Source organism: Thunnus thynnus, chromosome 24, assembly GCF_963924715.1.
Source record: "Thunnus thynnus chromosome 24, fThuThy2.1, whole genome shotgun sequence".
In the NCBI taxonomy this organism is placed as follows: Eukaryota; Metazoa; Chordata; class Actinopteri; order Scombriformes; family Scombridae; genus Thunnus; species Thunnus thynnus.
Genome location: NC_089540.1, coordinates 17,495,004 through 17,520,894, shown reverse-complemented (window position 1 = coordinate 17,520,894; position 25,891 = coordinate 17,495,004). Strand labels below are relative to the sequence as shown.

The 25,891-nt window shown below is 38.6% G+C and overlaps 2 protein-coding genes across 4 annotated transcripts in view; one reads left to right on the top strand and one right to left on the bottom strand.

Annotated features, from left to right (window-relative positions):
* The first annotated feature begins 1,635 nt into the window (after positions 1-1,635).
* On the top strand, positions 1,636-25,847 carry aox6 (aldehyde oxidase 6). Of its 3 annotated transcripts, XR_010925973.1 has the most exons (36): positions 1,636-1,769; positions 3,295-3,352; positions 3,475-3,571; positions 5,879-5,987; positions 6,074-6,200; positions 6,927-6,988; positions 7,198-7,272; positions 7,861-7,941; positions 8,186-8,330; positions 9,319-9,411; positions 9,652-9,803; positions 10,116-10,209; positions 10,356-10,465; positions 10,838-11,022; positions 11,529-11,691; positions 11,789-11,866; positions 12,205-12,374; positions 12,459-12,585; positions 13,279-13,401; positions 13,554-13,650; positions 13,922-14,046; positions 14,137-14,270; positions 14,449-14,536; positions 15,625-15,715; positions 15,831-16,018; positions 16,152-16,379; positions 16,868-16,963; positions 17,346-17,474; positions 17,660-17,734; positions 17,822-17,874; positions 19,676-19,790; positions 19,881-19,946; positions 21,173-21,361; positions 21,758-21,925; positions 22,941-24,625; positions 25,714-25,847. XR_010925973.1 is itself a non-coding variant. In XM_067583246.1 (35 exons), exons 1-35 carry the CDS (start codon positions 1,716-1,718, stop codon positions 22,989-22,991), a joined length of 3,996 nt encoding a protein of 1,331 aa, XP_067439347.1. In that variant the 5' UTR covers positions 1,636-1,715; the 3' UTR covers positions 22,992-25,847. The 3 variants fall into 3 exon arrangements, 2 of the variants coding, with proteins under 2 accessions (XP_067439347.1, XP_067439346.1); XM_067583246.1 differs by having other exon boundaries at positions 15,625-15,711; positions 15,827-16,018; positions 22,941-25,847; XM_067583245.1 differs by having other exon boundaries at positions 22,941-25,847.
* The window catches only part of aox5 (aldehyde oxidase 5), a 17,195-nt gene continuing 14,705 nt past the window's right edge, over positions 23,402-25,891 (bottom strand). Inside the window, exons 31-35 of the mRNA XM_067582614.1 lie at positions 25,745-25,859; positions 25,093-25,158; positions 24,434-24,622; positions 24,189-24,356; positions 23,402-23,491 (exon numbers count right to left, since the gene is read on the bottom strand). Coding sequence (XP_067438715.1) covers positions 23,441-23,491; positions 24,189-24,356; positions 24,434-24,622; positions 25,093-25,158; positions 25,745-25,859 — 589 coding nt within the window. The 3' untranslated portion in view covers positions 23,402-23,440. The remainder of the gene's footprint in view (positions 23,492-24,188; positions 24,357-24,433; positions 24,623-25,092; positions 25,159-25,744; positions 25,860-25,891) is intronic.

Here is a 25,891-nt window from a genome sequence, read left to right as displayed (position 1 = left end):
ACAAGACTTGAAAGAGGACCACAAGCTGTGACTTTGTATATGTATTTTTGTCTTGTCAAATAAATTAAAAGAAGCTGAGCTTTGAACCCTGCAGGCCTGAACTCCAGATAGTCAAAATAAAGTCACACTCATGCAGCATAAACTAGCAAAAATAACAGATGTGCATAAAATAGTGGCAAGATTTTGAATATTTGAACCATTTACAATCAGATTTATACCCAGATTATATACTCCTGCTATGATATTTTCCTCTGTTGTCTTTTCCTTTAGCTCCCTCTTGTGGAATAACTCTCCACTTGCACTTTCTTGCTGACATTAAACATCCCTGTAGTGTCGTAAACACCTTTTATTTCCATATCCTGCCCTCAGCGAGCATCAACCTTTTAACAATGCATCAAATTTTCTGTACAGGAGCAGAGCAGGTGTTGATTAATGAGAGAAATGGAGGCTGAAATGGGACAAATAATCAAATAATAGACTTTAAGCTTCCTAAAATCTCTCTTTAAAGTCACATTTCTCATGTTCTACATCATGGTAAGCAGCATCAAAATACACGTCCAGAGGTATTTCAACTTTAAAAGAACATTTTTTTCTGAGGGTAAAGTTGAGTCCTGTTGTTTTTTTTTTGATTGACTGAGATCACCCATCTTTATACTTCCAATTACTGCGACTGTATGTATATTAAAAAACAAGATTTATCTCAATATTTTTGAAGCAATCAGCCCAGCAGGAAAACATAAATGTTTTTTGTCTGATATGTATGATGTGTTGCTCTACTTATTTGTACATTAGCAAAGAATGAGAATAATGATCACAAACTGATAACTCAGCTGTTAAGATCAAAATATTTCATTTTCTCAAAGGAGCTTCAAAACACAACAGACTGAAATCAATAGACATGACACACTTTGGTCTTCACCTACTGACCAGAGTTCAGGTTAATTATTATAAAATACAACTCGTGGTTACATAACTGGCAGGAATTATTTCTTAAAATTCATCTTTTGACACTAGATTTTTCTGTTTTTAAAGTTACACTAAACCCTAAAGATGTCTGTAAGCAATGGCATAGAGAGTGTCATTATTATACTAAAATGTTTTCAGAGGTACGGTTGTGTTACTGTCCAAAATGTACAACTTAACACACAGATAACTTATTTACAGTAGTAACAGTTATATTAAATCTATTGATTTACTTCTGCCTATGGCAATGATCAATTCTGTAACTCTAAAGTGAACTAGATAATGTAATTGATGATGATTTAGCTTTAAACCTGCTCTACAAAACGTGTTTGTTCTAGTTATACAGGTCACATTAGGTTAAAGGTGAACAGTTCCAAGTCCTGCACAAGCAAACAGATGCATCAAGTCAAAGTCAAGCAGCAGGAAATCAGATGATAGTACATTAGAAAAAAAACAATATAGTTTAACTGTAGAAAAAAATAAAAAGTTGTCAGACTCAAACTTTGGTATATACATCCTGATTTTTTAAGTGGAGAATAATTTAAAATCCTAAAAAACACACAAACACTATTAAAAAAAACTCAGTTGGGTGTTTTATTTTGAAAGTCTTGACAGCAGGAAGTGTTGTAGATTCAGTAATTCCTTTTATTTTGACGGTCTGAGCAGCAGGAAGTGTAACTTCAGTGACCGTTGACGCAACTTGAAGCAACTTGACCCCTGGTGTTTGTAAAGTCGCCTCTTGCGCTTGAAAGATGTCCGCAGTAAAAGAAGGAAACACTTTGAGCCTCTTTGTAAACGGGAAGAAGGTCAGTTTAGCATTCACATCATGTATTTTACCGTTTATCGTACGGTAGCTATCGGTAATTTGAGCTGTTAGAGTTTTTTGGGGGGGCTAAAGTTAAGTCAATGTACGCCACAAATCTCGTCAGCCGTTGACCGCCAACCTATTTTGCTGGAGATAAAAGTGACAAAACATCTATTTTAACTCCTAAAACAGCGACACTGACTTCGACAGCTTAACTAGTCAACTAATTTAAACTGAAACTAGTCAAATTAGTCTCAAATGAGGTCCCGGTGTTGCACCGAAAACTGTCACCCGTCAAATACGGTGACGGGAAAAGATCTGTCCACCTGGACACCAGTTTGTGCTATTAAAGATTTTACATCTTGTGACTATATCCAGGGTGGGAAAATGGATTTCAGACACAAAATAAGCACTATTCAGTGGGTGGCTGGTGAATTTGAACATTTATCTGTCTTTTAAAAGTTAATTCCCCACCAATATCGCATAAATATGGATGACCACTGCTGAAAAAAACACAATATATGACCAAACTGTCAAAAACTTTCCCTTTTTTCAACCTTAATTATACAAGAACATCCACTGATGAAACCAAGCAGCTTCAGTAAACCTATAAGAGATTTCATAAAGCTGCAAACTCACTTTAGCAATAGTTACTTCATTTTGTGTGGGGAAAGTAAATCGGATAGGCTTGAATTAATTAAATTACATGGGTGCAGATTTCCACACAGTAAGCCCAATGACTGTTTTACATATAGTGATTAAAGGTGTAAAGTCATGTCATGTGTTAACAGTAAATTTATTGAGATATGTGTGTTTTTCTGTCTTCACTTCTAATCAATATCCTGCAGAATGATGATCAGATGATACAGTATGAAGTGAAGTGACTACTTTTATATGTATATTTTAATCAGATTCACATTTGCTTACTGTAAGATATTATGGAGGTTTTTTGCTGACCATGTTGGTAAATTATGTGTTATTATAGAGACAATAATGGTTCTGAGATCTTCATTAATCACTATAAGCGAGCTACTGACTAATAATTTTAACATTACATTGTGGTCCAAACTGGAGCTGCAATGATTATTTGATCGATTGATTAGTTAATCAGCAGAAAATTAATCAGTTTTGTCACTTTTTAAGCAAAAATATTCTGGTTCCAACTACTTCAATATAAGAAATTGAAGCTTTTCTGTGTCATATATGATAGGAAACTCAATTTATTTGTTAATAAATTTGTTATTTTGTTAATCATCACCATGAGATGTAAGAAATTATAACAGGCATTTTTCACTATTTTCCGACATCTTATTGACAAACTGATTAATCTATAACGAAAATAATTGTTTTAGAGAATTCTGGAGGAAATACCGAATACTTGTATTTCTTTCTAACCTTATGTGCCATGAAAGTGGTGAAGTTTAAGATGACAAAGAACTGTATCATCACCTCAAAGTTTATTTTGCAGCAGAACCTCGGTGTGAACTCTGGAAACTTGATTGTGGTTTTGCTTTCTGTCATAACAGATAACAGAGAACCATGCAGACCCTGAAACGATGCTGCTGTCCTTCCTCAGAGAGAAGCGTATCCTTCAAATCTGCTCTGTTTGATTTTTATATACCACAAACGATCATGTGAGCGCCTCCTAAAGGTTGCTTTTTCATCCTTTTGAGGCTGGTTTTTATTTTCCTTGACTGCGACTTCAGTGAGGTTAACTGGGACCAAATACGGCTGCGGTGGAGGAGGCTGCGGGGCGTGCACCGTCATGGTGTCGCGCTACCAACCCGCCACCAAAACCATCACGTATCCTTCACGATAGACCACATCAAATCAAAGCTGAGACTTGGCACTTTAATATAGTATACTGTCCAAATACTTACTGTCTGGACTTTAAATCCCTTTAATAGGGATTAGGATATTGTGGGTAATGTTGTAAATCAATAAGCAGCAGTGTGCATTAATGTAATGAAGTACTTTAATTTGTCTGATTCTTATTGGCTGGATTAGCCAAAAAATGACATTACTGTCTAGATATTTTATCCATTAATAGTTTCTCATTGATTGTACATAAAATACTGTATTTTATGTAAAATTACATTCACTGTGAGAAAAGATTTTAACCATATCACTCAAAATCAACTGCTGTCAATCAGCTGCAAATTGAAACGGTGCTGTTTTCTTCAAACAAAGTGAGTCTGGCATCCTAGTTAACTACTGTATGTTTAGCAAACTGTATTAAATTTGAATGGAAGACCAAAAAGTTGCTCAGTTTTCCTCCCTGATAGAGACGGCGATAAAACCACCAAGTATGGTCAGTGTTTGTTAGAATCGGATGCAACATTGACCGGAAAATCAATTTATTCAGCAATGGCAGTTGGTTAAATTCCAAAATACCAGCCACTTCCACCATTTTATTTACTAAATTAGATTATTAGAAAACAAGAGGAGGTCTGAGTGTGCGCTTGTTATCTCGCCAAAGTGGTTTGGACATCCTCTGCGAGGAGTTAACAGGATTTTTGCGGTGGTTGATGGTGATTTCCCCTCCTGGCACCAAACCATATAACATCTGTTTCACTTCCTCATGCTCCTCCAGCAGTCGATCACGAACACACACGTATCCAAATCTAAAGCAGAGCCCACAAGTCCGCTCGCTGAACGTTGCCTCTTACACACCGGTTAGAAAATAACACATTATTCGGTGTTACTGACACCTTGTGACACAAAGGAGGAGATCATTTTCAGTCAGAACATTTGAAAGCTTTTTAAAATGTTCCGATCGTAAGTTTTCAGTTGTGTGTCATGTTTTTGTGGTGCCAAAATAACATTTCTAACAGTGAATATAAATAAAAATAGTATTCTCCAATGTTTCCTCTATATTCATTTAGCAGCGGTGCCCCACCACTGCAAGAGAAAACTTAACATTAAGCCTTTATGTTATCTTAAACCAAAGTGTAGTCCAGATGCTTTAGAAGTTATGATTATATAGCAATTAAAAACATTTTTAATGCTAGAGCCTCAACTTTAAACATAACTTATGTTTGGTTACACGGAAGTCTTTTACCGGCCAACACGCCCCCTTATTGGATATCAGTTATTGATTGGACGCTGCAGCTGATCAGACTGATCTGATACATCACTGCATACCGAAGTGGAGACAGTTTACAGATTAAATTTAAGTGTATCACTCCCAGGTTTTATGTTTATTTATATATTCATCATATAGTTAAAAAACTGTAAATTGTTGGTCTGATCAACAAAAGAACCATAAACAACTTTCTTCATTTATCAGAAAGATTTTTTTCATGATCTATTATTTCCTCGATTAAACTGTTTCTTGCTGACAGACAGACTCTTCCTGACTTTAATTTGATCCATAATAACAGTTAAACACATTTATATTTTACATCATTTATCGTCATTTCCATTCAGTCACATGTGAGGCTGAAAATTCCTGAGTGTCGGGTTTGATATGAGTTAAATCATTTCCATTTGCCCTGAAACATTTAGCCTAATACATATTTTCCAGTGTTCAGAAGAAATGATCATATTCTGGGTTATTGAATGATGAATTCACTATCAGGGTTATCAAAAATACAGATGCAAATAATCAATAAATAGTATAAACGCATTATGCGAGTAGAAATGGTTTCTACAGCTGTTAAAGTCGACTGACAGCTGTTCCATCTGTGATCAGCTGTCGCCGTCATCAGAAACGGACGTCACTTCACATGACGCTTCAGAGGAGAGGACGTCTCATGTCTCTTAAAACAAATTTCCTCGTTTCCTCTCTCCTCGGTTGGTTGGAAAAGACGCCAGTGAGGGAAGCGTGGATGCAATTTAAGAGACTTGGGATGCACCCTATGATATCACTGTATACTCTCTATCAAACAATGAAAACCAGCTCAAAAGCATCAAAATTACACATTAATATGTGGACGTTTTGGCCACATATTACAGTAGAAGTAGTTGTAGTAGCAATAATAGTAAAAGTTGTACCAGTACCACCAGTAACAGTAGAAGTAGTAGTAATAGTAGCGGTTGTAGTAACAGAGTTGATAGTAGTTCAACTGAAATGTTTTCTGTAGAGTTTTACCTTCACCGCTTCATCAGTCATTACTCAGCTAACGCCTGCCTCCTGCCGCTCTGCCAGCTCCACGGAGCCGCCGTCACCACCGTGGAGGGCGTCGGCAGCACCAAGACCAGGATCCACCCGGTACAGGTGAGAGCAGGGCTACCACGCTCATCAGAGATTGGCTGTCGGTAATTGTGCGATTGACATCGGACGTTGGGACGATGTGTTTGCAGGAGCGAATAGCGAAGGCTCACGGCTCCCAGTGTGGCTTCTGCACTCCAGGGATGGTGATGTCCATGTACACTCTGCTGAGGAACAAACCTCAACCTACGATGGAGGACATCACCCAGGCTCTGGCTGGTACCACGCTCACACACCAACACACACCTGACACACATGTTTAGATTTATTCCCTAATATTTGTCTTTTTTGTAGTGGGATATGATGTAAATGGCAAGAAACTGGGACGGCAGGTGTTTGAATCTCTGGAAACAATCTGAAGATCATGGTGGTTTTTGTGGATGTTGTTGGTTGACCAGTTGTACGTTTTAAAAGATATTTAAACAGCAGCAGCCAACGACCGATTCGCTCTACGGCTGCGACTAACAATTATATTCATTATCGATAATTTTCTTTATTAGTCGATGAAACGTTTAGTCGCGTTCACAATCTCTCAGAGGCTACAGTGTTGTCTTCAGTTTGTTTGTTTTGTCTGACTAACAGTCTAAAATGTGATGATATTCAATGATCTGCCATATATGACAAAGAAAAACAGCAAGTCTTCACATTTGAGAAGCTGGAACCATCAAAGTTCTGACATTGTTGCTTGAAAAATGACTGAAACTACTTATCAATTATCAAAATATTTGCTAATTAACTTCCTGACGATTGACTAATCAATTAATCAACTAATTGTAGGGAAAGTGGATGTACCAACAGAAAGTTTGAGTGGGAAGAAATTGTAGAAATTCACTAAAATCTGAGAGAAACAAGCTTCCTTATTGAGCTTATTATTTGTGTTTTCAGTAATAGAAATGATTAGATAGCCAGTATATAATCAAATTATCGTCTGCTGTTGCTTTCCAGGTAATCTGTGTCGCTGCACTGGATATCGACCTATTATTGACGGCTGCAGGACCTTTTGTCAGGTACGTGCAAAGCTCAACGCTGCAGCCAATACAAGTTCCATGATGCAATAATGATCAGCACAACAATCAGACTGGTGATATCACAGTAGACTATAACTTTATCTATTTGTAGGGCTGTTTATTGTTTACACTGGGCCTGTAGCTGCGATGAATCCTCTTGATATGCAGATAATAACATTATGTAATAATAAGTGTAACATCACCAACAGGAAGCCGACTGCTGCAAAGCGAATGGAGCGAATTGTTGCCTGAATGAGGGAGAAAGTACAGATGAGCCTCAGCATGTGAGTTCAGCTGCTTTTTTTTGCTCTTCCTGTACTTTTTAGATCCTTTATGATAGTTGTTAATCTGTTTTTTTCTTCTCTTTTTCTAATTTTATCTTTTATCACTGGTAATTTTCTTTTTTCTAACATTTTTGTTTCACTTTTCACTTCTTTTTGTTGTTTTCCCTGTTTTGAACTTTGTCCTTTGACACACTTTTTTTTTTTTTAGTTTTCATCCTTCTCTTAACCCTTTTTTCTTAATTTTGTCTCTCTTTTCCTCATCTCTTTAACATTTTAATAATAATAACAATCCATTTTATTTGTAGAGCACTTTTTAAGGTACTCAAAGACGCTTTACACAGAAGAAGAAAGAATAAAAACTATATATAAAACACACTAAAACTACATTTTTAATCATTTTTTTCTTCCTTTCTTTGCCTTTCGTTGTCGTCTAACTTGTAACTAATACCAGTCACACCCTCCTCAGACGTTTGAGGTCAAGTTGGGAGAAACCTCAACTTCCATTTCTCTTGATGCATTTATTTCCCTTCACGCATTATTCCTTGATAAATGCGGTATCACTGCTTGTTTTCCTGTAACGCGCTCCAGGAGACGCCACAGCTGTTTGACAAGAGCGAGTTTCTGCCGTTGGACCCGACACAGGAGCTGATCTTCCCTCCAGAACTGATTGTAAGTCGTTTCACACAACGAGAGGTTAATTTATTCGGTGTTAGCGGTCAAAAAAGACCCTTGGAAAATGAATTAGAATGAACACATTTCACATTTTGTACAGCATGACGTTTAAAGTGAGTTATTTAAAAGAACAGCACTGAATTGTTGCATGATTACATCAAGCCTAAAGCTGATACATTCTTGATGCTACAAAGCACTTTTAATAGTAATTTTAATGTGAAAATGGCTCTTTTCTTCCCAGCTGATGGCGGAGACAGCGAGCCCACAGACTCTCACCTTCCGTGGGGAGAGGATGAGCTGGGTGTCCCCCGCCTCGCTGGAGGAGCTGGTCCAGCTGAAGACGAGTAACCCTAAAGCTCCGCTGGTCATGGGCAACACTAACATAGGTATCAGAATCAGAATCAGCTTTATTGGCTGAGTGTGTTTACGTGTACAAGGAATCTGACTCCGGTTTCTAGTGGCTCTCAACGTACTTGCAAGTGGGTGAAAAATATAGATATATACATATAGAAACAATCAATGGACAACAACATACATTCAGTACATATTGTTCTATTTAAAGTTTGTCACAGAGAAACAGGTCAGGATGACTTACAGCAAATTTAAAAGACCTTTTCGGTGAGATTGTTTCAGAGACAACGATAAGTCGATCGACAGAAAATTCATCTGTAATTACTTTGAGAATCGTTTTTAAGCAAAAATGCCTAAAATTTGTTGGTTGCAGCTTCTGAAATGTGAGGATTTGAATCTTTTCTGTGTCATAAACGGCGGTAAACTGATTATCTCTTTGGATTTTAGACTGTTGATCAATGTCGCTGTAGGCTTTTAGAAATTATAACGGGCGTTTTTCACTTTCTATACAAAACAAATTATGAAAATAGCCCTACTGTATAATAACAAAGCATGATAAAGCTTGTAGCATTTTCTCAACTTTAATGGCGGAACACACATGACTAAATTATTTATTATTACTGTTTCTAGCTCTAATCTCACAGACTTTTGACAACAGTAGGAAGGGTTTTTGGAAGATGCCTGTAGCCTTTTTTAGTTGTTTTTATTTTATTTATGGCGGCTTAAAACCCTGAAATGTTCGATTCCAAACTAGAAAAAACATTTGTTCTATTTTCACAAACTGTTATCAAAAAAATAAAACAAATGAACCTTTTAGTTTTGACAAATTGCTCATGGTTTTACAGACCGGATCCTTTCTGTTTTAATGATATTGATTGATGAAATCCAGATAAAATACTTTCTTCCTCTGAACAAAAGCAATGTCTACTGATAATGTACAGTTGATAATTTACTGTCAGAGTCAGGAAAAATCCCAGTTGACCCAGTTAAAGCACACTGAGCTGTCTCTGTTTTGTGTCGAAGGTCCTGATATTAAGTTCAAAGGCGTCCTGCATCCGCTGATCATATCTCCAACCAGAGTGACGGAGCTGTTCGAGGTCACTCAGACGCCACAGGGTGGGTACCCTCCACCTTCTTCACAGCAGTACTACTAACCAGTGAGATTTTCTCCCTTTGTTCTTTCCATTTTGATGTGACAGTAATTCTGCCTGCAAGTATAAAAGATATCTGGTTTTGTTTTTTTTCATTGACAAATTAGGATTTTTAGAATTCAAGGTCACAGAGCTTCATGAAACTCATGTGACACATAAGACAAGAAAAAACAAACACACTCGTGGTTAACTTGTCTCTCTGCAGGTGTTTTTGTCGGAGCGGGATGCAGTCTGTCTGAGCTCCTGTCTCTTCTGGAGAAGCTGGTCCACCAGTTTCCGGAGGAGAAGACCGAGCTGTTCAGAGCCCTGATCCAGCAGCTGAGGAACCTGGGAAGCCAACAGATCCGCAATGTTGCCGTGAGTAGACTTCACTCCAACATTACTGATGGAAATTCAATGTACACATCAGATCTGAAATGCACATATTGTGTTTTTTAAAATCTTTACTTCCTCCATATTTCCTTTTATTCTCTAATCTGTAGTTGGAAAAAGTATAATGAAGAATAAATGACATTTATACATGACGTCACATCAGTGTTTTTAGAGTAAAATGAAGAAATGCTACTGCTTTACCACCACCAGCAGCCAGCTATGAAAAATTAGGCCACATTTTTACAAGTATAATCATGAAAATTTACACTTTTTATATCATATGTTTTGCATATTAAGTCTCTTGGAGGCAACATCATGAGTGTGTACCCTAACTCAGATCTGAACCCTGTTCTGGCTGCCGGAAACTGCAAAGTGATCGTTATTTCAAGCGGTGAGTCACCAGCAATGATTCGTTTATTGATTCGTTTTAGAGGTTTAGTTGAGAGATGAGAAACCTGCGACAGCTTCTGTATCGGTAAGATCGAGGAAACATGTAGAATCGAGTTCCTGATTAACAATTCTGTTTGAATCCACCAGGAGGAAGACGAGACGTTCCTCTGAATCAAGACTTCTTTGTGAGCTTCGGAAAAACCATCCTGAAGCCAGACGAGATTGTAGTCTCTGTTTTTATTCCTTTTTCCAGAAAGGTACAAATGTTCTTCCTCAAAACTTGTCCTTCTTTACAAATTTTATATAAATTCCTTTATCACAAAGAGTCACATCATCATCATTGATCCTTTCACCAATTCAAGTCTGACATTTTACATATTTAAGGCTGTAAAAAGCTTTAAAATATCAATACAGTCGATTTTTAAATGAGAAAATCCAGAAATGGATGCAACTAAAAGATATGGTACATACATTTTTGAGAACATCATTTAATTTCCTGGTGTTATTTGCTCTTCTTCTTTTTTTTTTTATTATAAACAAAGCGAAAAGGTTTAACGTATCACATCACAGTGTTTTTAAAAGCTACTTGAAAAGGTACGTAAAAAACTAGTTCCTTGTTGGTCCTGCAGGGGGAGTTTGTTCGAGCTTTCCGTCAGGCTCCGAGGAAGGAGAGCGCCTTCGCCACGGTGACGACGGGCATGAGGGTGTTTTTCTCAGAAGGGTTCAGACTGGTGGAGGATGTCGGTATTTATTACGGAGGATTGGGACCGACCACCGTCAGTGCCGCCAAAACCTGCACAGCCATCGTCACGAGGTCGGAGTCATGATCAGTGCTCGATTTTAGATTGTTTAGTCTCATCAGTGTTTTAATTTTTTAAAATAAAGAAATAAATAATAGCTGTATTCTCTTCTTTTTCCTTCTTTATTCAGTTGTCTCATTTTATTCTGTCTTGCTTTAATCCTTCCTACTCATTTTCTTCAGCGGTTTCCTTGTTTCTGGCTCCTTTGTGTCCTTTCTTCATTATGTGTGATTTTTGTCTCGACTTCATTCCAGTTTCTTTCCTTTTCTCTCCACTTTCCTTCTTTCTTCTTGTCTGTTTCCCTTTTTTCTTCATATCACCCTCTCATCTTCCTTCTCTTCTGCCTTCTTCCTTCCTTTCTTTCGTTTTCTTTTGCTTTTGTCCTCTTTTATGTTACTCCTGTCATCCTGTCCTCTTGCTACATGTTAACCTGAAAACAAGTGAACAAGTTAACAAGTGAAAAATAAAATATGTAATCTGAAAGCCACTAAAATGAAAACCCTTTTGGCTTTTCCTCCAGACCGTGGGATGATGAGACCCTCAGTCGGGCCTACGACGTCCTCCTGGATGAGTTGGTCCTTCCTCCATCGGCTCCTGGAGGAAAAGTAGAGTTTCGTCGCTCCCTGGCTCTCAGTTTCCTCTTCAAATTCAACCTGGAGGTCCTGCAGAAGCTCACAGAACTGGTACGACTGTGCATTCATTGTAAAAAATGTCTCTCCACAAATATTCATTGTTTGTTCGTCTACTGCTCGTTTAACCACTTTTTCTTTTGGTTCACAGAATGTGATCACGGATGAGCCTCCTGAGAAGATTCATCCTTTACCCAGAGAGATCCAACCCAGCCTGCAGGAGTTCCAGGTCAGAACATATCACTCATCCAGAGTATGAAGAGGTTGTAACTAAGTCCAGAAATAAGTGTGTGTGATCAAATCTTAAGCAAGAGATGAAGTTTTTTTAATTAGTCTTGCATCTTTGCAGCCTATATTTGCTTTTGTAAACAAGTCAAAATTACAGATTTTAACTTAAATTACAGACATTCTCCCTTGTAGGTACTGAAATGAATTTTACCACCTAACAGCACCGTTTAAAACTTCAAAACCTGCATTAAATAAACTCAAATACATTTGGCTACTGAGCATTAAAGAGGGTTATTTTTCATTTCAACAATATGTCTTCAATAACTTCTTCTTCTTCAGCGCGTGTCTGAGGGCCAGAATGACCAGGACCCAGTGGGACGTCCCATCATGCACCGCTCCGCCATCAGCCAGGCCACAGGTGAGGCTGTGTACTGCGACGACCTCCCCAGAACAGACGGGGAGCTTTTCCTGGCTGTGGTCACCAGCTCTCGAGCGCATGCTAAGATCACGTAAGGAGAAGTGACAGTTTTTCTGACCCGCTTTTCTAATTTAAACCCACAGTTCATGTGTTAATCGTGTGTTTTGACTAACAGAAGTCTGGATGTGAGCGAAGCTCTGCAGCTCCCTGGTGTTGTCGACGTCATCACGGCCAAAGATATTCCTGGACAGAAAGTCCGTTCAGCGTTTGGTTACGATGAGGAGCTGCTCGCTCAGACAGAGGTAGACTGTGTGTGTGTGTGTGTGTGTGTGTTGTATGTACAGTCTTGGTGGACTGTATATAAATCCTTAAATAAACTGCTCTTATTGGCAAAAAGAAATACACATTTTATGAATAAAAGACTTCTTTAACTGATAAAATTGCCTGAAAAGTGAAATTTGGAAGGTGTATTGCAAACAGTGGAAAGCGGCAAATTGATGCAACGATTGATTGATTAATTGACTGATTGTAATTCTCTGCACTGATCAGAAAATATCCAAGAATTTGAAAAACGATTGGCTTTTTTGGAATAGAGCAAAATTGTGTTGAGATAAATATATTACTAATATGGAAAATATATACAAACATTAAATTAAATGTTAATAGAAATAAAATTATGCAGTAATAATATAGTTTTAACATGTACATTAATAATTTACATGATAGAAATCTTTCTTACACCAACAACAACAAGCTTTTGCATTGTAAAAGAATATATTGCTGATATATTATTCACTGCGTCAGCACATGAGATTTCAGTGTATAAAAACTGTTTTTCTGTTCTTTATGACAACATTAACAAGGCAGGAAGGATGAAATTAATTCCAGTCTCGTTTCATCAGTGTTAATTTTCACAGGAACCTGAAAACAAGCCGCTGAGATCATCATGTTTAGTGTCTACAGTGTATTTTTTCTTTGTTAACGTTTATCCCCAGGTGTCGTGCATCGGTCAGATGATATGTGCTGTAGTTGCTGACACGAGGGCGCACGCCAAACGAGGCGCCGCGGCCGTGAAGATCAGCTATGAAGACCTGCCAGGGCCGGTTTTTACCATAGAGGTCTGTGGAGTTCAGCTCAGTCGTTAGTGTCATCGAAACCAAATCAAGACGCCATATTTTGAATTTAAGCTCTGTGACTTGAACGATTTAAAGTAGACTTTTGTGATCTCAGACTTACAGTACAAGGTGTTTGTCGTCTCTCACTGTGACAGGAAGCCATCGAGAAGTCGTCTTTCTTTGAGCCTCAGAGGACGCTCGAGAAAGGAAACGTGACAGAGGCCTTCAAAACTGTCGATCAGGTTTATGAAGGTAAAATTCTGTTTGTGTCAGAGGAAGAAAACACACAAGATGCAACACATCAGTTTTAATAAATCTGTAAAGAATCACGAGATAAGTGACAGCCTTTAAAATGTAATTCTTGAAGCAGATTGACGAGTATTTATTACAAATTTTAATCCATATGTGACCTAAAAGATTTGGCGTAGTGGTGACCTCATTCAGTGACTGCTGCTCTTCTTTTAGATCCATTTCCTAGTGTTTTTTTTACTCATCTCACTGCGTTTGTCATTGTTTTCCTCAGGAGTTATGCGAATGGGCGGCCAGGAGCATTTCTACATGGAGACACAGAGCATGCTGGTTGTTCCTGTCGGCGAGGAGACAGAGTTCAACGTTTACGTCTCCACTCAGTGGCCGACCGCCGCTCAGGTTCATGATGTATTACTTCTTAGCAGTTTATAGCTACCATGACCGATTATACGCTGTTGATTTTCATATTTCTTATTTTTCTGGCTGTAGGAAGCAGTTGCAGAGACGTTGGACATCCCGTCCAACAGAGTCACCTGTCACGTCAAAAGGATCGGTGGAGCTTTTGGAGGCAAAGTCACAAAAACCGCCATACTGGCTTCGATCACCTCTGTAGCTGCGTGGAAGTAAGTCACAACGTAATTTAATAAATTAAGAGTCTGCAGTCCTAAAGAACACAATTATGACTCAAAAACAAATCTCAAATTCCTTTTTCAGACCAAAGAAAACAATAAATGACAAGAAAAAGGAGACTTTATAAGTATTTCTATGTTGTTTTAAGTCATTTATTTATTATCCATTCAGGACTAACCGGGCGGTCCGCTGTGTCCTGGAACGAGGTGAGGACATGCTGATCACTGGAGGGCGTCACCCTATACTCGGAAAATACAAGGTACAGCAACACACTTTGGCTTTTATTCTCAGCACGATTTCAAAGATAAGACTTCAAATAAGCGGTTTATCCACAGGATAAATCTGAGGGGTCACAAGATTATTAAAGGGATAAAAAGGGGGGAAAAATAAATCGCACAAATTTATGGTGATTTTTTCAGACACTCCCTTTTTTTTTGCATTTTTCTTGTGAAATACTGTACACTTAAACCTCGTAAAAAGGCCTCGTAAAATCCTTTAAATAAAGTAACTGAAGGAAATAATGTATCACTGATTTAAAGGATTCATACAGAAGGCGTGCTTGCAATTATTTTTTTAATGTTGTTATCTAGAGATCATGACTTAATTTATCTCGAGAAAACAAAAGGCCAGTTTCTTGAGATAACGAGATAATTTATCACAAGATTTATCACGGGTGGAGCTCATTCACGTTTGTTCATTCCTGTCTTGTCCTCTCCGTGTCTCCCTCACATGGACGGCTCAAATATTTAGATCAAGCACAAGAAGCGTTCTGGTAGCTAATAAGTTGGTTCTTGGTCCACTTTCCTTTCTCTTATTAAGTCTTTGAAAGGTAGAAAGGTATTGGAAGGTTTGATAGTTCTCCTACATGAAACATCCCATCATATTATGACCAAGTGTTAATCAACCTGCCATTTCGTTGTGACACAGATATCATTAATAAAGGTGCTGTTAATGATAATGAGTACCCCTTGATCTGACATTTTAGGCTTTAATCAGTCGCTACAGTTGTGAAGATGCTATCTATGTACGCTGGCATGGCGTCTCCTGATCTCTGATAAACATCATAAGTAAAAAGAGGAAACAACCTTTTGTTTTGTCTCGATAACAGATTGATTATCTTGCTATCTTGAGATAACAAAGCTTGTTTTCTTTAGATAACGAAATAATTGACGTGTGAGCTCGAGATAACGGCATTAAATAAAATTACTGCAAGCAAGTCGGCTTCCATAGATTAATTTCCTTGAAAAGTAGAGTTTTATATCGCAAATAAAGGATAATTTATAAATTTTAAGTGGTCAAACTGTTTGTGAAGATCCAAACATGGTGAAGTTTTGGTGTTTCTTTCAGGTCGGTTTTATGAATGATGGCAGGATCATGGCTGCTGATATCCAGTATCACACCAACGCTGGAAACGCCATCGATGAATCTCTTCTGGTGGGTAAAACCTGTCGCGTTCAGTATTTAGTACGTGTGGCTGCTCTGAGAGTAACTTTGATTCATAAACATAGTGTAAATGTGGTGTAATCATTAAAATTTCTCTCCCTTGCAGATAGTAGAGAAAGTTCTGCTTCACATGGACAACGCCTACAACTTCCCCAACCTGCGAGGCCGTGCCGCCGCCTGCAGGACCAACCTGCCCTCCAACACCGCCTTCAGGGGCTTCGGTGTTCCCCAGAGCATCATGGTTGTCGAGAACATGGTCAATGACGTGGCCATGGTGCTGGAGCGCCCTGTAGACCAGGTCGCACTCCATCTTGTCATGCCATAATACCATAATAAAACAATAAATAGGAACACCTTTCCAATAACTGGAGGTAGAAGACACTGCTCAATATCACATATTTCATCCCATTAATTAGCAAATTCTTCATCAGATTCGGGAGATCAACATGTACAAAGGGCCGTCAGTCACCCCCTACAAGTTCGAGTTCAGCCCGGAGAACATGCGTCGCTGCTGGGAGGAATGCAAAGTCAAGTCCGACTACGGCGCCCGACGCAGAGCTGTGGAGCGGTTTAACCAGCAGAACCGCTGGAAGAAGAAGGGCATGTCCATCATCCCCATTAAATACGGCATCGCATTTGCAGAGAGCTTCTTAAATCAGGTCTGTGGGAGTTTTCCAACTCATACTGGCTGATGTTTGTAAGAATCTTAGCTCACATGCACATCCAGCGTTTCAGACATTACCACATTAAAAGAGTTAAGAGTCAAAGTTCTTAAGAATTTTTGCAAATTAACATCTATGTATGAACCCAAATTTAAGTAATGGACACTTAATGAGTGGAAACTTAAAACTTCCTCTGTTTTTTCTTATAATTTGTAGCTAATTGCACCATTCTCTCTGTAAAATGTCCAAAAAATGAACCATTAAATACCTGCAAATTACTCAAAATTTCCAGGAAAATTAGTTTTTTGGTGGTTTTTTTTGAAAAATTACAACTTTATTCATGAATAATACGACCGTTTTCCTGTCATATCATGATTTAATTTTCAAAATCTCAAATTATTATTCTAACAGTGGCCCTGAAACTCTGCTGTATTTATTTATTTTATTAGTCATGTAATTATTTTCTGTCTGTCTTTGTGTAAAAGGCTGCAGCTCTGGTCCACATCTATAAAGACGGATCTGTTCTGGTCACTCATGGCGGCACGGAGATGGGTCAAGGAATCCACACCAAAATGCAACAGGTACTAAAGTCGAAACAGTATGCATATACAGTACATACAATAACCTGTACCTCTATAGTACAGGTTTATCTGTCGTTTAAATCTCTCGCCTTATCCACCCGCTGCTCCAGCACCATTAAGAACTGTCATAGACTCAAATTTACATAAATATAAACATGTACTATAATTTATTTGCTGTTCGTTGTGGTCATTTTCAAAAAGAACGCTTCAAGACAAAGTAATCCTGGTAAAATACAACTGAAACATAAAAAACAAGCAATCTGATAGTCCAACAGCGCAATAAATCCTCAGATTCATCGCAAGACTCTTAACAATCAAAATTAGTCCGCCTGTATGAAATGTATTCTTTCACCTCAGGGTTTGTTTCCTGTTTTGCTGTTAGGTGGCGAGTCGGGAGCTTCGTATCCCGCCCTCTAAGATCTACATCAGCGAGACCAGCACCAACACCGTTCCCAACACCTGCCCCTCTGGTGCCTCCTTCGGCACCGACGCCAACGGCATGGCGGTCAAGGTCGAGTCTTATTTCCTGCGTTTCTTGCTGGGTCTTCTTAAGCAATAAGTCTGTTTTATGTATTGCTACTTTTTACTGAATATTCAATACTTACGACACGACTGTCCTGGTTTTTGTTTTTGTAAAAGACTTCATATCTTTATAATAACAATATGGATAATTTTGATTTTTCTCTCTCTCTTCAGAATGCCTGCCAGACTTTGTACCAGCGACTGGAGCCAATCAGGCAGAAAAACCCCAAAGAACCATGGGAGAGTTGGGTACGATTTAATAAGAAAAGTTATAATTGACGCCAGCTAACAGACGTACAGTAAATCTGTTTCTTTCTCTTTTTTTTTTGTACTCAGGTGAGAGCAGCGTTTTTTGAGAAAATCAGTTTATCAGCTACTGGATTCCACCGGTAAGCCTGATATAAACTTAGTCTATATTTCTGTTCTATTTGTTTATTTATTTGCACAATATCAAAATAGAAGATAAAATAACTAAAAGGCTTATTGTGTGAATTCATCATCTCAACGTCGTATTTCAGGAGCAAAATATGTAAATAAAATCAACATTCATGCACTCAGCTGTGCAAAAGCGAGTAAAAGTTAACAAGGAGGAATTTCTTAATATTTTTTAAAACCCCTCTGGGGATAAGTTCATTGAGTTCTGGTTTCTAGGACCCCTGTTAGAAATCCTATATATGGCGTTTAAAGGAGACATACTGTTTGATTAAAAAGCAGGTCTAGGTGCTGTATAAATACTGTGGAAGTATCAAAACGCTCCGTCCATGGAGAAATGCACACAGTCCATATTCAGAAACTGCCTTTAAACAAGCCATTTGGTCTTGATTGATTGATTGATTTATTGACTGGGACAGTGTGCAGTTTGAAACATTGAAGATGCACTGCACCAGCGTTAGCTTGAAGCTAGTTTGCATCTGTAGTCCCCGACAAAAAACATACAACAGCACAACAACAAACAGTACAAAGCAAAAATACAAAATACAAAACTACACACAGCACATCACATAAACCCACCATGTCAATTAGAACTTTTTGTCAATTTAAATCAAGACCATAGATGGCGTTTAGACTCAATGGTCACACAGCTGATTGGTCTTAAGTAGGTTTTTTAATTTGGCCTTGAATGTATTGATTGAACTACAGTTCTTACTTCCGTAAGGCTGTGATGTCACAACTACATGCTCAGCGTTTTCCCCCCGCTCCTCCAACACGACCCTCTGCCCGTCCTGAAAGAAGCAAAATATGTTTATTTATGTTACGTACCTAATTTATGTGCACTCTGTCATTTATGGTTGCGTTAGTTTCTCTCCTAGTCGTTGGATGTCAGGAAGCAAAAGTGTCATCGCACAGCCTTCTAAAGGTTGGATAACATTATCCTCAGTGGTGGCCATCACAATTTACCAGTTAGTCCTGGTTTTACCTAGATACAGCAGGCAGCAATCCATTAGCTGTGGTTGGCCTGGGTGTACGTCACTCTGAAAACAGCCAATCAGAAGAGAGAGGCACTGATCAGACACAAAACAGCCCGTTTCAGGCCAAGTGAGACAGAGAGGCTGCATCCATGACTTGTACAGCTTTAACTAGGTGCTTTTTGACCATAAAGACATTGAGATGTTTGTAAATAGAACACAAAAGTTAAAATATTAAACTGGGAAAAAGGCATAATATGACATCTTTAAAGTTCTTTAAAATACAGCTGAAGCTTTTCCTGGTTTGATAGATGTGAAAGGTATTAAATATACTGAAATAATCATTTAAGACAAAAGGCAAAATGTTATTGAGATAACAATAAATAAATTGAACAACCTGAAGTTTATTCATTTGGAACAATGGCTCTCAAACTGGGGTCCAGGGACCCTCAGGCGTCCTTGAGGGGTTTCCAGGGGGTCTCCAGCAAAAAGGGAAATAAATTATTTTCACTATAATTCATCCATCTATAAGTAACACAATGACAGGATGTATGACTGTTTTGGTCATGGGTTTCATGCACTTTCTGTAATAAAACATCTAAAATCTTATCAGACACTGAGAAGACCAGGTCCCTGCATCCTTACACACAATACAAACATCTCATCACCGTAGTTGATAAATCTTTTGCAGTTTGTATTGTGACAATGGAACGATAAATACATAATCTAAGGCTGAAATTAAAGAAATCAAGTAACCGTGCCAGCTTCCTCTGTGTGTCCTCAGAGGTCCAGATCTTTACATGGACTGGGAGAAGATGGAGGGTCAGCCTTACGCTTACTTCACATATGGAGTGTGCTGCTGCGAGGTGGAGCTGGACTGCCTCACAGGAGACTACAGGGTCAGAACTGAACATCTTCATCTTAACTCTGAACATCAGTGGAGTGGAAATTTCACAGTTTGGGATAATAATGTTTTTCGGTCCTCGTAGACGGTGAGGACAGACATCGTGGTCGACATCGGCAGAAGTGTGAACCCCTCAGTGGACATCGGCCAGGTGATTCTCTTCTTTTCAAACTTTGCTGTCAACTATAAGACAGAAATAGAAAAATATCTGGTATGTCTTTATTTCACAGCTACTATAGCTACTAGAGCAGGGGTGTCAAATGTAATGTAATGTAAAATAAATGTAACTACTCCTTAATGTTAAATAACTCTGAATGTATTACTTTTGATACATTGGGTTATGAAACCCACATTACTCCATCAATCGACGATCAAACTATCCAAGAGAATAAAGAAAAATAACATCAAACACAAGTTATGACATTAACTTTGTTCAAAACTTTTTTTGTCATAGTTGAGAGGGGCAGAATATTTTTTTGGTGATATTTTTTGGAATATTTAGCTCCATGTTTAGTGTCAAAAAGCCAACGTAGATTGTTCTCTTTGACCACAGACGCTGCCTCATAACACAAAACACAAACTAGTTTTTTCTCCTTGAAGCACAAACATGTTTTCTCCTTTCCGTCTTTCTTGAAACTGCCTTCCGTCTGCATCAGTTTTTCTCTTTCTGGACATTTCGGGGTCATTATTTTATATTTCTCAATTCCACTTGTTGCGAAAAATCGCATTGATGTGGATACATTGCAGTCTAGTGGCGGGATATCGTCACTTCCTGGGTAACATAATCAGCATGCATTGTGGGAAATGTAGTTTTCGGGGGGGGGGGGGGGGGGTTAAGTAGAAGGGAAAAAAGAAGACAGACATTAATCCCAAAAATTTCTTGTAGTCGTTGCACAGCAGGTCACCTGAACATGTACAAATGTTCTGTGTAATTGTAAAGGCAACATGCAATTCAATCTGTCTAAAATATAAATGAATATTTACGTGGTTTAAAACAGATTTTTAAGGACATTTTCTGGAAATCAACAATTTCTGATACAATTCAGCTTCTACATTATTTTTCTTTCTTAAAAGCTCATACAAAGGATGTGTAATACTATGTGTAATATCTCAGAATATTATCTCTAATTCAGGAAACTTCCTCAGAAAATATTAAGAACTTCAACAGGATTCAGAAAAATAAGTGTTACACAAAATCCAAAAGGAATGTGAGCACATGTTCCTGCATATTTTCTTTGCTTGCTCCTCTTTTTTATGTAAAACTAAGAAGTATTTTAAGATTCTATAGAGAAAGATGCCAAATTTTTGCTTTTTTTTTTTTTTTGTTTTGTTTGCTTACTTCTCCTTCCATCCTTGTATCCTCCCTGCGTGTCTCAGATCGAAGGAGCGTTCATGCAGGGTTTGGGTCTCTACACTCTGGAGGAGTTGAAGTTTTCACCTTCGGGGCTTCTGTACACTCGAGGTCCGTCACAATATAAGATCCCCGCTGTCTGCGATGTGCCGCTCCGCTTCAACGTCTATCTGCTCTCAGACTCAAACAACCCCCACGCCATCTACTCCTCAAAGGTCAGAGGTCGCAATGTACAGATAGACACCTTTTTAATTTCCTGAATTTATGTGTTTTTGCTTCTTTATATCTTTGTTTTTTTCTGTATAATCTTGTCAGCTAGTTAAAAACAGAGAAGACAAACTTTTCAGTCTTCCCAAAGCATCTCCTGGTTTAATTTTTGTAATATTTAAAGATGAATTGTAAGTTTCTACATATGTTCATGAAGTTAGCAATTTAGTGCAAATTTGTATGAAGATTAACTCATTACCTTTACATGTTCATATGATAAAAGTACTAGAAATCGTTCATTAAACAATGCTTTTTTAAGATTAAGTCTTCAAAGAGCATCCCCTGATTCCTACTGTGTTGACATCGATCCACACAACAAGTAATGTTCCCCATGATCTGTGCAGGGTATTGGAGAACCCATCCTCTTCTTGGGCAGTTCAGTGTTCTTCGCCATCAAAGACGCTGTGGCGGCAGCTCGCTCAGAATCCGGTCTAGTCGGCCCGTTTTCCCTGGACAGCCCCGCAACGGCGGAGAGAGCCTGTCTGGCCTGTGCCTCCCCGTTCACTCAGAAGGTAAAAATACTGATCAGACAATAACCGAGGTGTTATTTGATATCTTATTGTTTTATCTTGCCTCATTGTTACCCATTTGTGAGAGTAAACCAGACTAAAGTAGCTCATTAAACTAAAGAAAACATAAAAACGTAACGTCTATTAAAGGTAGAATCAGCAATTTTAATCGAATACACTTTTTGTCAGCGAATGTCTCCTCACAGTCGCTGTCGGCGTTCGTACACAGCTATGTCTCTGTGAATGGTCATCTAAACACAGTGGCTCGGAGCAAGCTGCACAACGCTATTCCAGCTAATCAGCAGCAGGGGGCGTTGGTGCTCATGCACAGGACAGGAAGACGTCTGTCTGTGTGAGGACATGACAGTCTCCCGTCGTTGAGTGGTGGTTAGAGAGCTGGCGAACGGCCAGTTCACATAGGAAGTGTTTTCTCACAAAACAGATTCGTTTCCATTTTATTAAGTGTATCAATCCACACTGAATCTCAGTCTGTTTCTGTCACATTTAGTGAAGCGTAATCTGAGCAGACAGCTGTTTAAATCACACAAACATCCTGCTGTATATAAATATGTGTTTTCAACTTTTTAACCGTACGAATCAATAAATACAAACACTGTCGGTTTCCTCCTGAGGAGCCGACATGCCAACTATTTCGGTTCAGTAAATTTCTGCCGTCCGTCAGCCTCTTGAAGGCAGTTTGTCCGGCCGCTGTCCTCTCAGCTCCTGACAGACGACAGAGACGCTGAACGCAGGTCGAGAGAGAAGTGGGGAGGCTGCAGAGAGGCGGAGAGTGTGGATGGACTGTTGTGATAAAGTGCGAGAGGTGACTCTACAGCTGATGCATCGCTCTGGATTCCACCATATTTCTCTTTTGGTTGTTGCCATGGCAATGCGTGTCCATGAATTTAGGGAGCAGTGAAGGGAGAGTTATATTTGTTATATCGTATTAAAAATGATCAACATAAATGTATAAACTTTTGTTAATGTTTTTTTATTTCTTGTTTTATTTTGTTTGCAGATTCCAGCCGGCAAACCAGGATCTTTCAAACCGTGGGCCTTAAACATCTAAAACTGACACTGTGTACTTTAATTCAAACAAAATACAACGAGACTGAATGTGAACTGATGTATAATTAAAATGATCACTATCACACTTATTTTACTGACACTATAAAATGTCTTTATATGTCCAATTCCAAGAAAAAAGTCCTATATTGCACATTTATTCTCTTTTTCAACCATGTATGATGTGAAATTAATATCTTATGACCTCTTGAAATCACAGAACCTTTAAATGTTTTTTTGCTTGTGCGTTTGTCTTAAAATATCACTGTTTTCAATAAGGGAAGAATAAATAATGAAACTGTTTATTGTATACGTTTAATAAATCAGTGTTTACTCTGTATATGTACTGAGAAATCATATCTGTCCATCGTATCTTCTGAACAAAGACCTGAAGTGTCACAGTAGAGTCATAGCGTGTATAAACTAACGCAGATCTTTCTCCTTGTGGGCCGATCAGACATCGATGCACCACGGCGGCGAAGTCCCGTCTGTCGGAGATGAGGCCTGCAAGAGCGACGGGATGTGCTGTTAATCAGGTGTTTCACAGGAAGAGGTTTGGCTTGTTGTACAGCCATTTTATATTTTTTTATTAATGTTTATATTTGATCAGAAGCAGAAACCGATGAAATAGGCAACATGTGCAGAAGCAGGTCAGCTGTCTCAACAAAGCTGTACATACAGTTGATGGTTAATTTGTCTGGTTCTCACTAGAAACTGATTTGAATGATTTTTGCTTAAATAATTTAGTTTGTTACCTCAATTTAACGTATCTGACAGGTGGAAGCTAGCATCAAAATTGAACATCAGTGTGTTTGGAGCCTTCAAATAGTTTTCATGTGATTATAACAACTTTCATTGCATAAAAGATTCCCCTTCAACAGCAGACTTTTGTGAGACTTTGGCCTAAACAAAAGACTGTTTACTTTGCCACAGTTACCTTTACATTAGCAGACACATGAGTTTTCATCTCTTTTTGTCATCTTGTTGTTCGACATGTTATCAGTATTAACAGTTAACAGTTTCCCAATGGATGTTAAAGTATTTGTGACACTGCGAAACTCCAAACAGAGTCAAAATTTGGCATGTTTGAAGAGGCAAAATGACAGTTTTGAGAGCTGATGATTTTAAACAGCCTGTGAAAACATGCCAAATCTGACTTTGTTTGAGATATGTTACTAAACAAGGATGGCAGGCTTCGTACCATCTGAGTGAACTGGTCCTGACAGGCCATGCGGATCCTCTCAGCTGTAGCAGGGGAGCTCAGAGGGAAAGTTTCCCCGAGTCCTCTCTCTCTGCGTGCGGCAGCGATGGCCGCCTTGATGGCGAAGAAAACAGTGGAGCCGAAGAAGACTGGAGGCTCTCCGATACCCTGGAGCAACAAGACAAATTCAAGATTTTTCAGGACCTGTCTGATGAAAATGAATCAAGTGGAATACAGAACAATACCTTGGACAGGTAGATGGCGTGGGGGTTTTCTGTGTTAGCCAGCAGGTGAACGTTGAGCTGAGCCGGGACGTCGCTGAGTGCCGGCACCTTGTACTGAGACGGACCTCTGGTCATCAAGACTCCGTCCATAGAGAACTGCAGCTCCTCGATGGTGTAAAGGCCGACACCCTGAACGAAGCCTCCCTCCACCTGGTGAACACCACGCACAGATATGATTTATACATAAAAGCTATATTAAAGCTTAATTTAGCTATAAAACACATCTGCCCTTCTAAACACTTCTAAAAGATTTGACAAGCAAAGGCTTTGTTACCTCATATCTCATTAAAAGCTATAAAAATCCCCCAAAATATGTGGTAGTCAAACATCAGAATCAGATGCTTTTTAGCAGATGAAAATAGAAAAGCCAGATGGTTTTGGGGATCAACAAGTCTTCAGGTAAATAGTTTTGGATGATCTTTATTGTTTGCTTTTTACAAGGTGACAGTTTTATTCTTGGGTTGAAGGAAAAGTCACGTAAGGACATTTGAAAGCCAAGATGTTTTGCATCAAATTTGAAATGTACCTGTGTAAATGAAGTTATTTTCAAACAGAGCTTGACAGCTTGATGACTTTTGGGGTTTCACACTTGTTAGTCTGTAGGGAAATGTACTGTTAACCTGTCCAATGTCCAAAGCAGGATTGATGCTTTTCCCAACATCCATCACGATGTCCGTCCGGATGTTCTGCAACAAACAAACAGTTCACTTTGCTCGTAAAGGACAAGTTTGTCTAATTACCATCAAACAATATTTACGAGAGGTTATAAAAGTTCCTTATTTTAAAGGTTCTTATTCAGGTTAATGAGAAAGAAGCCAAATAAATCGGTTTTGTCCCAGTTCTCATCCCTTAACCTTTCCCCCTGTTTTGTAGTCGCCTTCCTCTCTTGTGTTTATCATCAGAAGCAAAGACATTGTATAAGAGAGCAGCAACAACAGTGTGAAAGGTCTTTTTCTCTCTTTTTGTGTGAAATAGCTGATAGTTTAATGTTGCAATCACTGTATTCTACTTGTGGCTTAACCATTAACTTAATCTTGTCCAGCTGGTTTCAGTATCAAGCTAGTCCACAACTATTTTTAATTTTTTCTTTATCTTGAGCCATTAACATGTTTGGATTCCTAAATACGTAGTTAAGTTTTACATTCATGTTTACAAATGATCAGAAGGAGGAATGTTGATGGCAAAGGAGAGAAGAAAAGACTCTTTTTTTAACTTACTGACATTTTTTTCCCTTCATACAGTACATCTATAATTTGTAAAGAGTAAAAGTACTTTGTGATCCCCAGTGAGACAGTCGATCTCTACTTCAGAGCAGCAGGCGCCGTAGGTGAAGTAGTAGTACGCATGACCTTCACCCTTCTCCCAGTCCACATCGGTGGGTGGTCCCCTGCAACACACACACAGCCACTACATTTACAC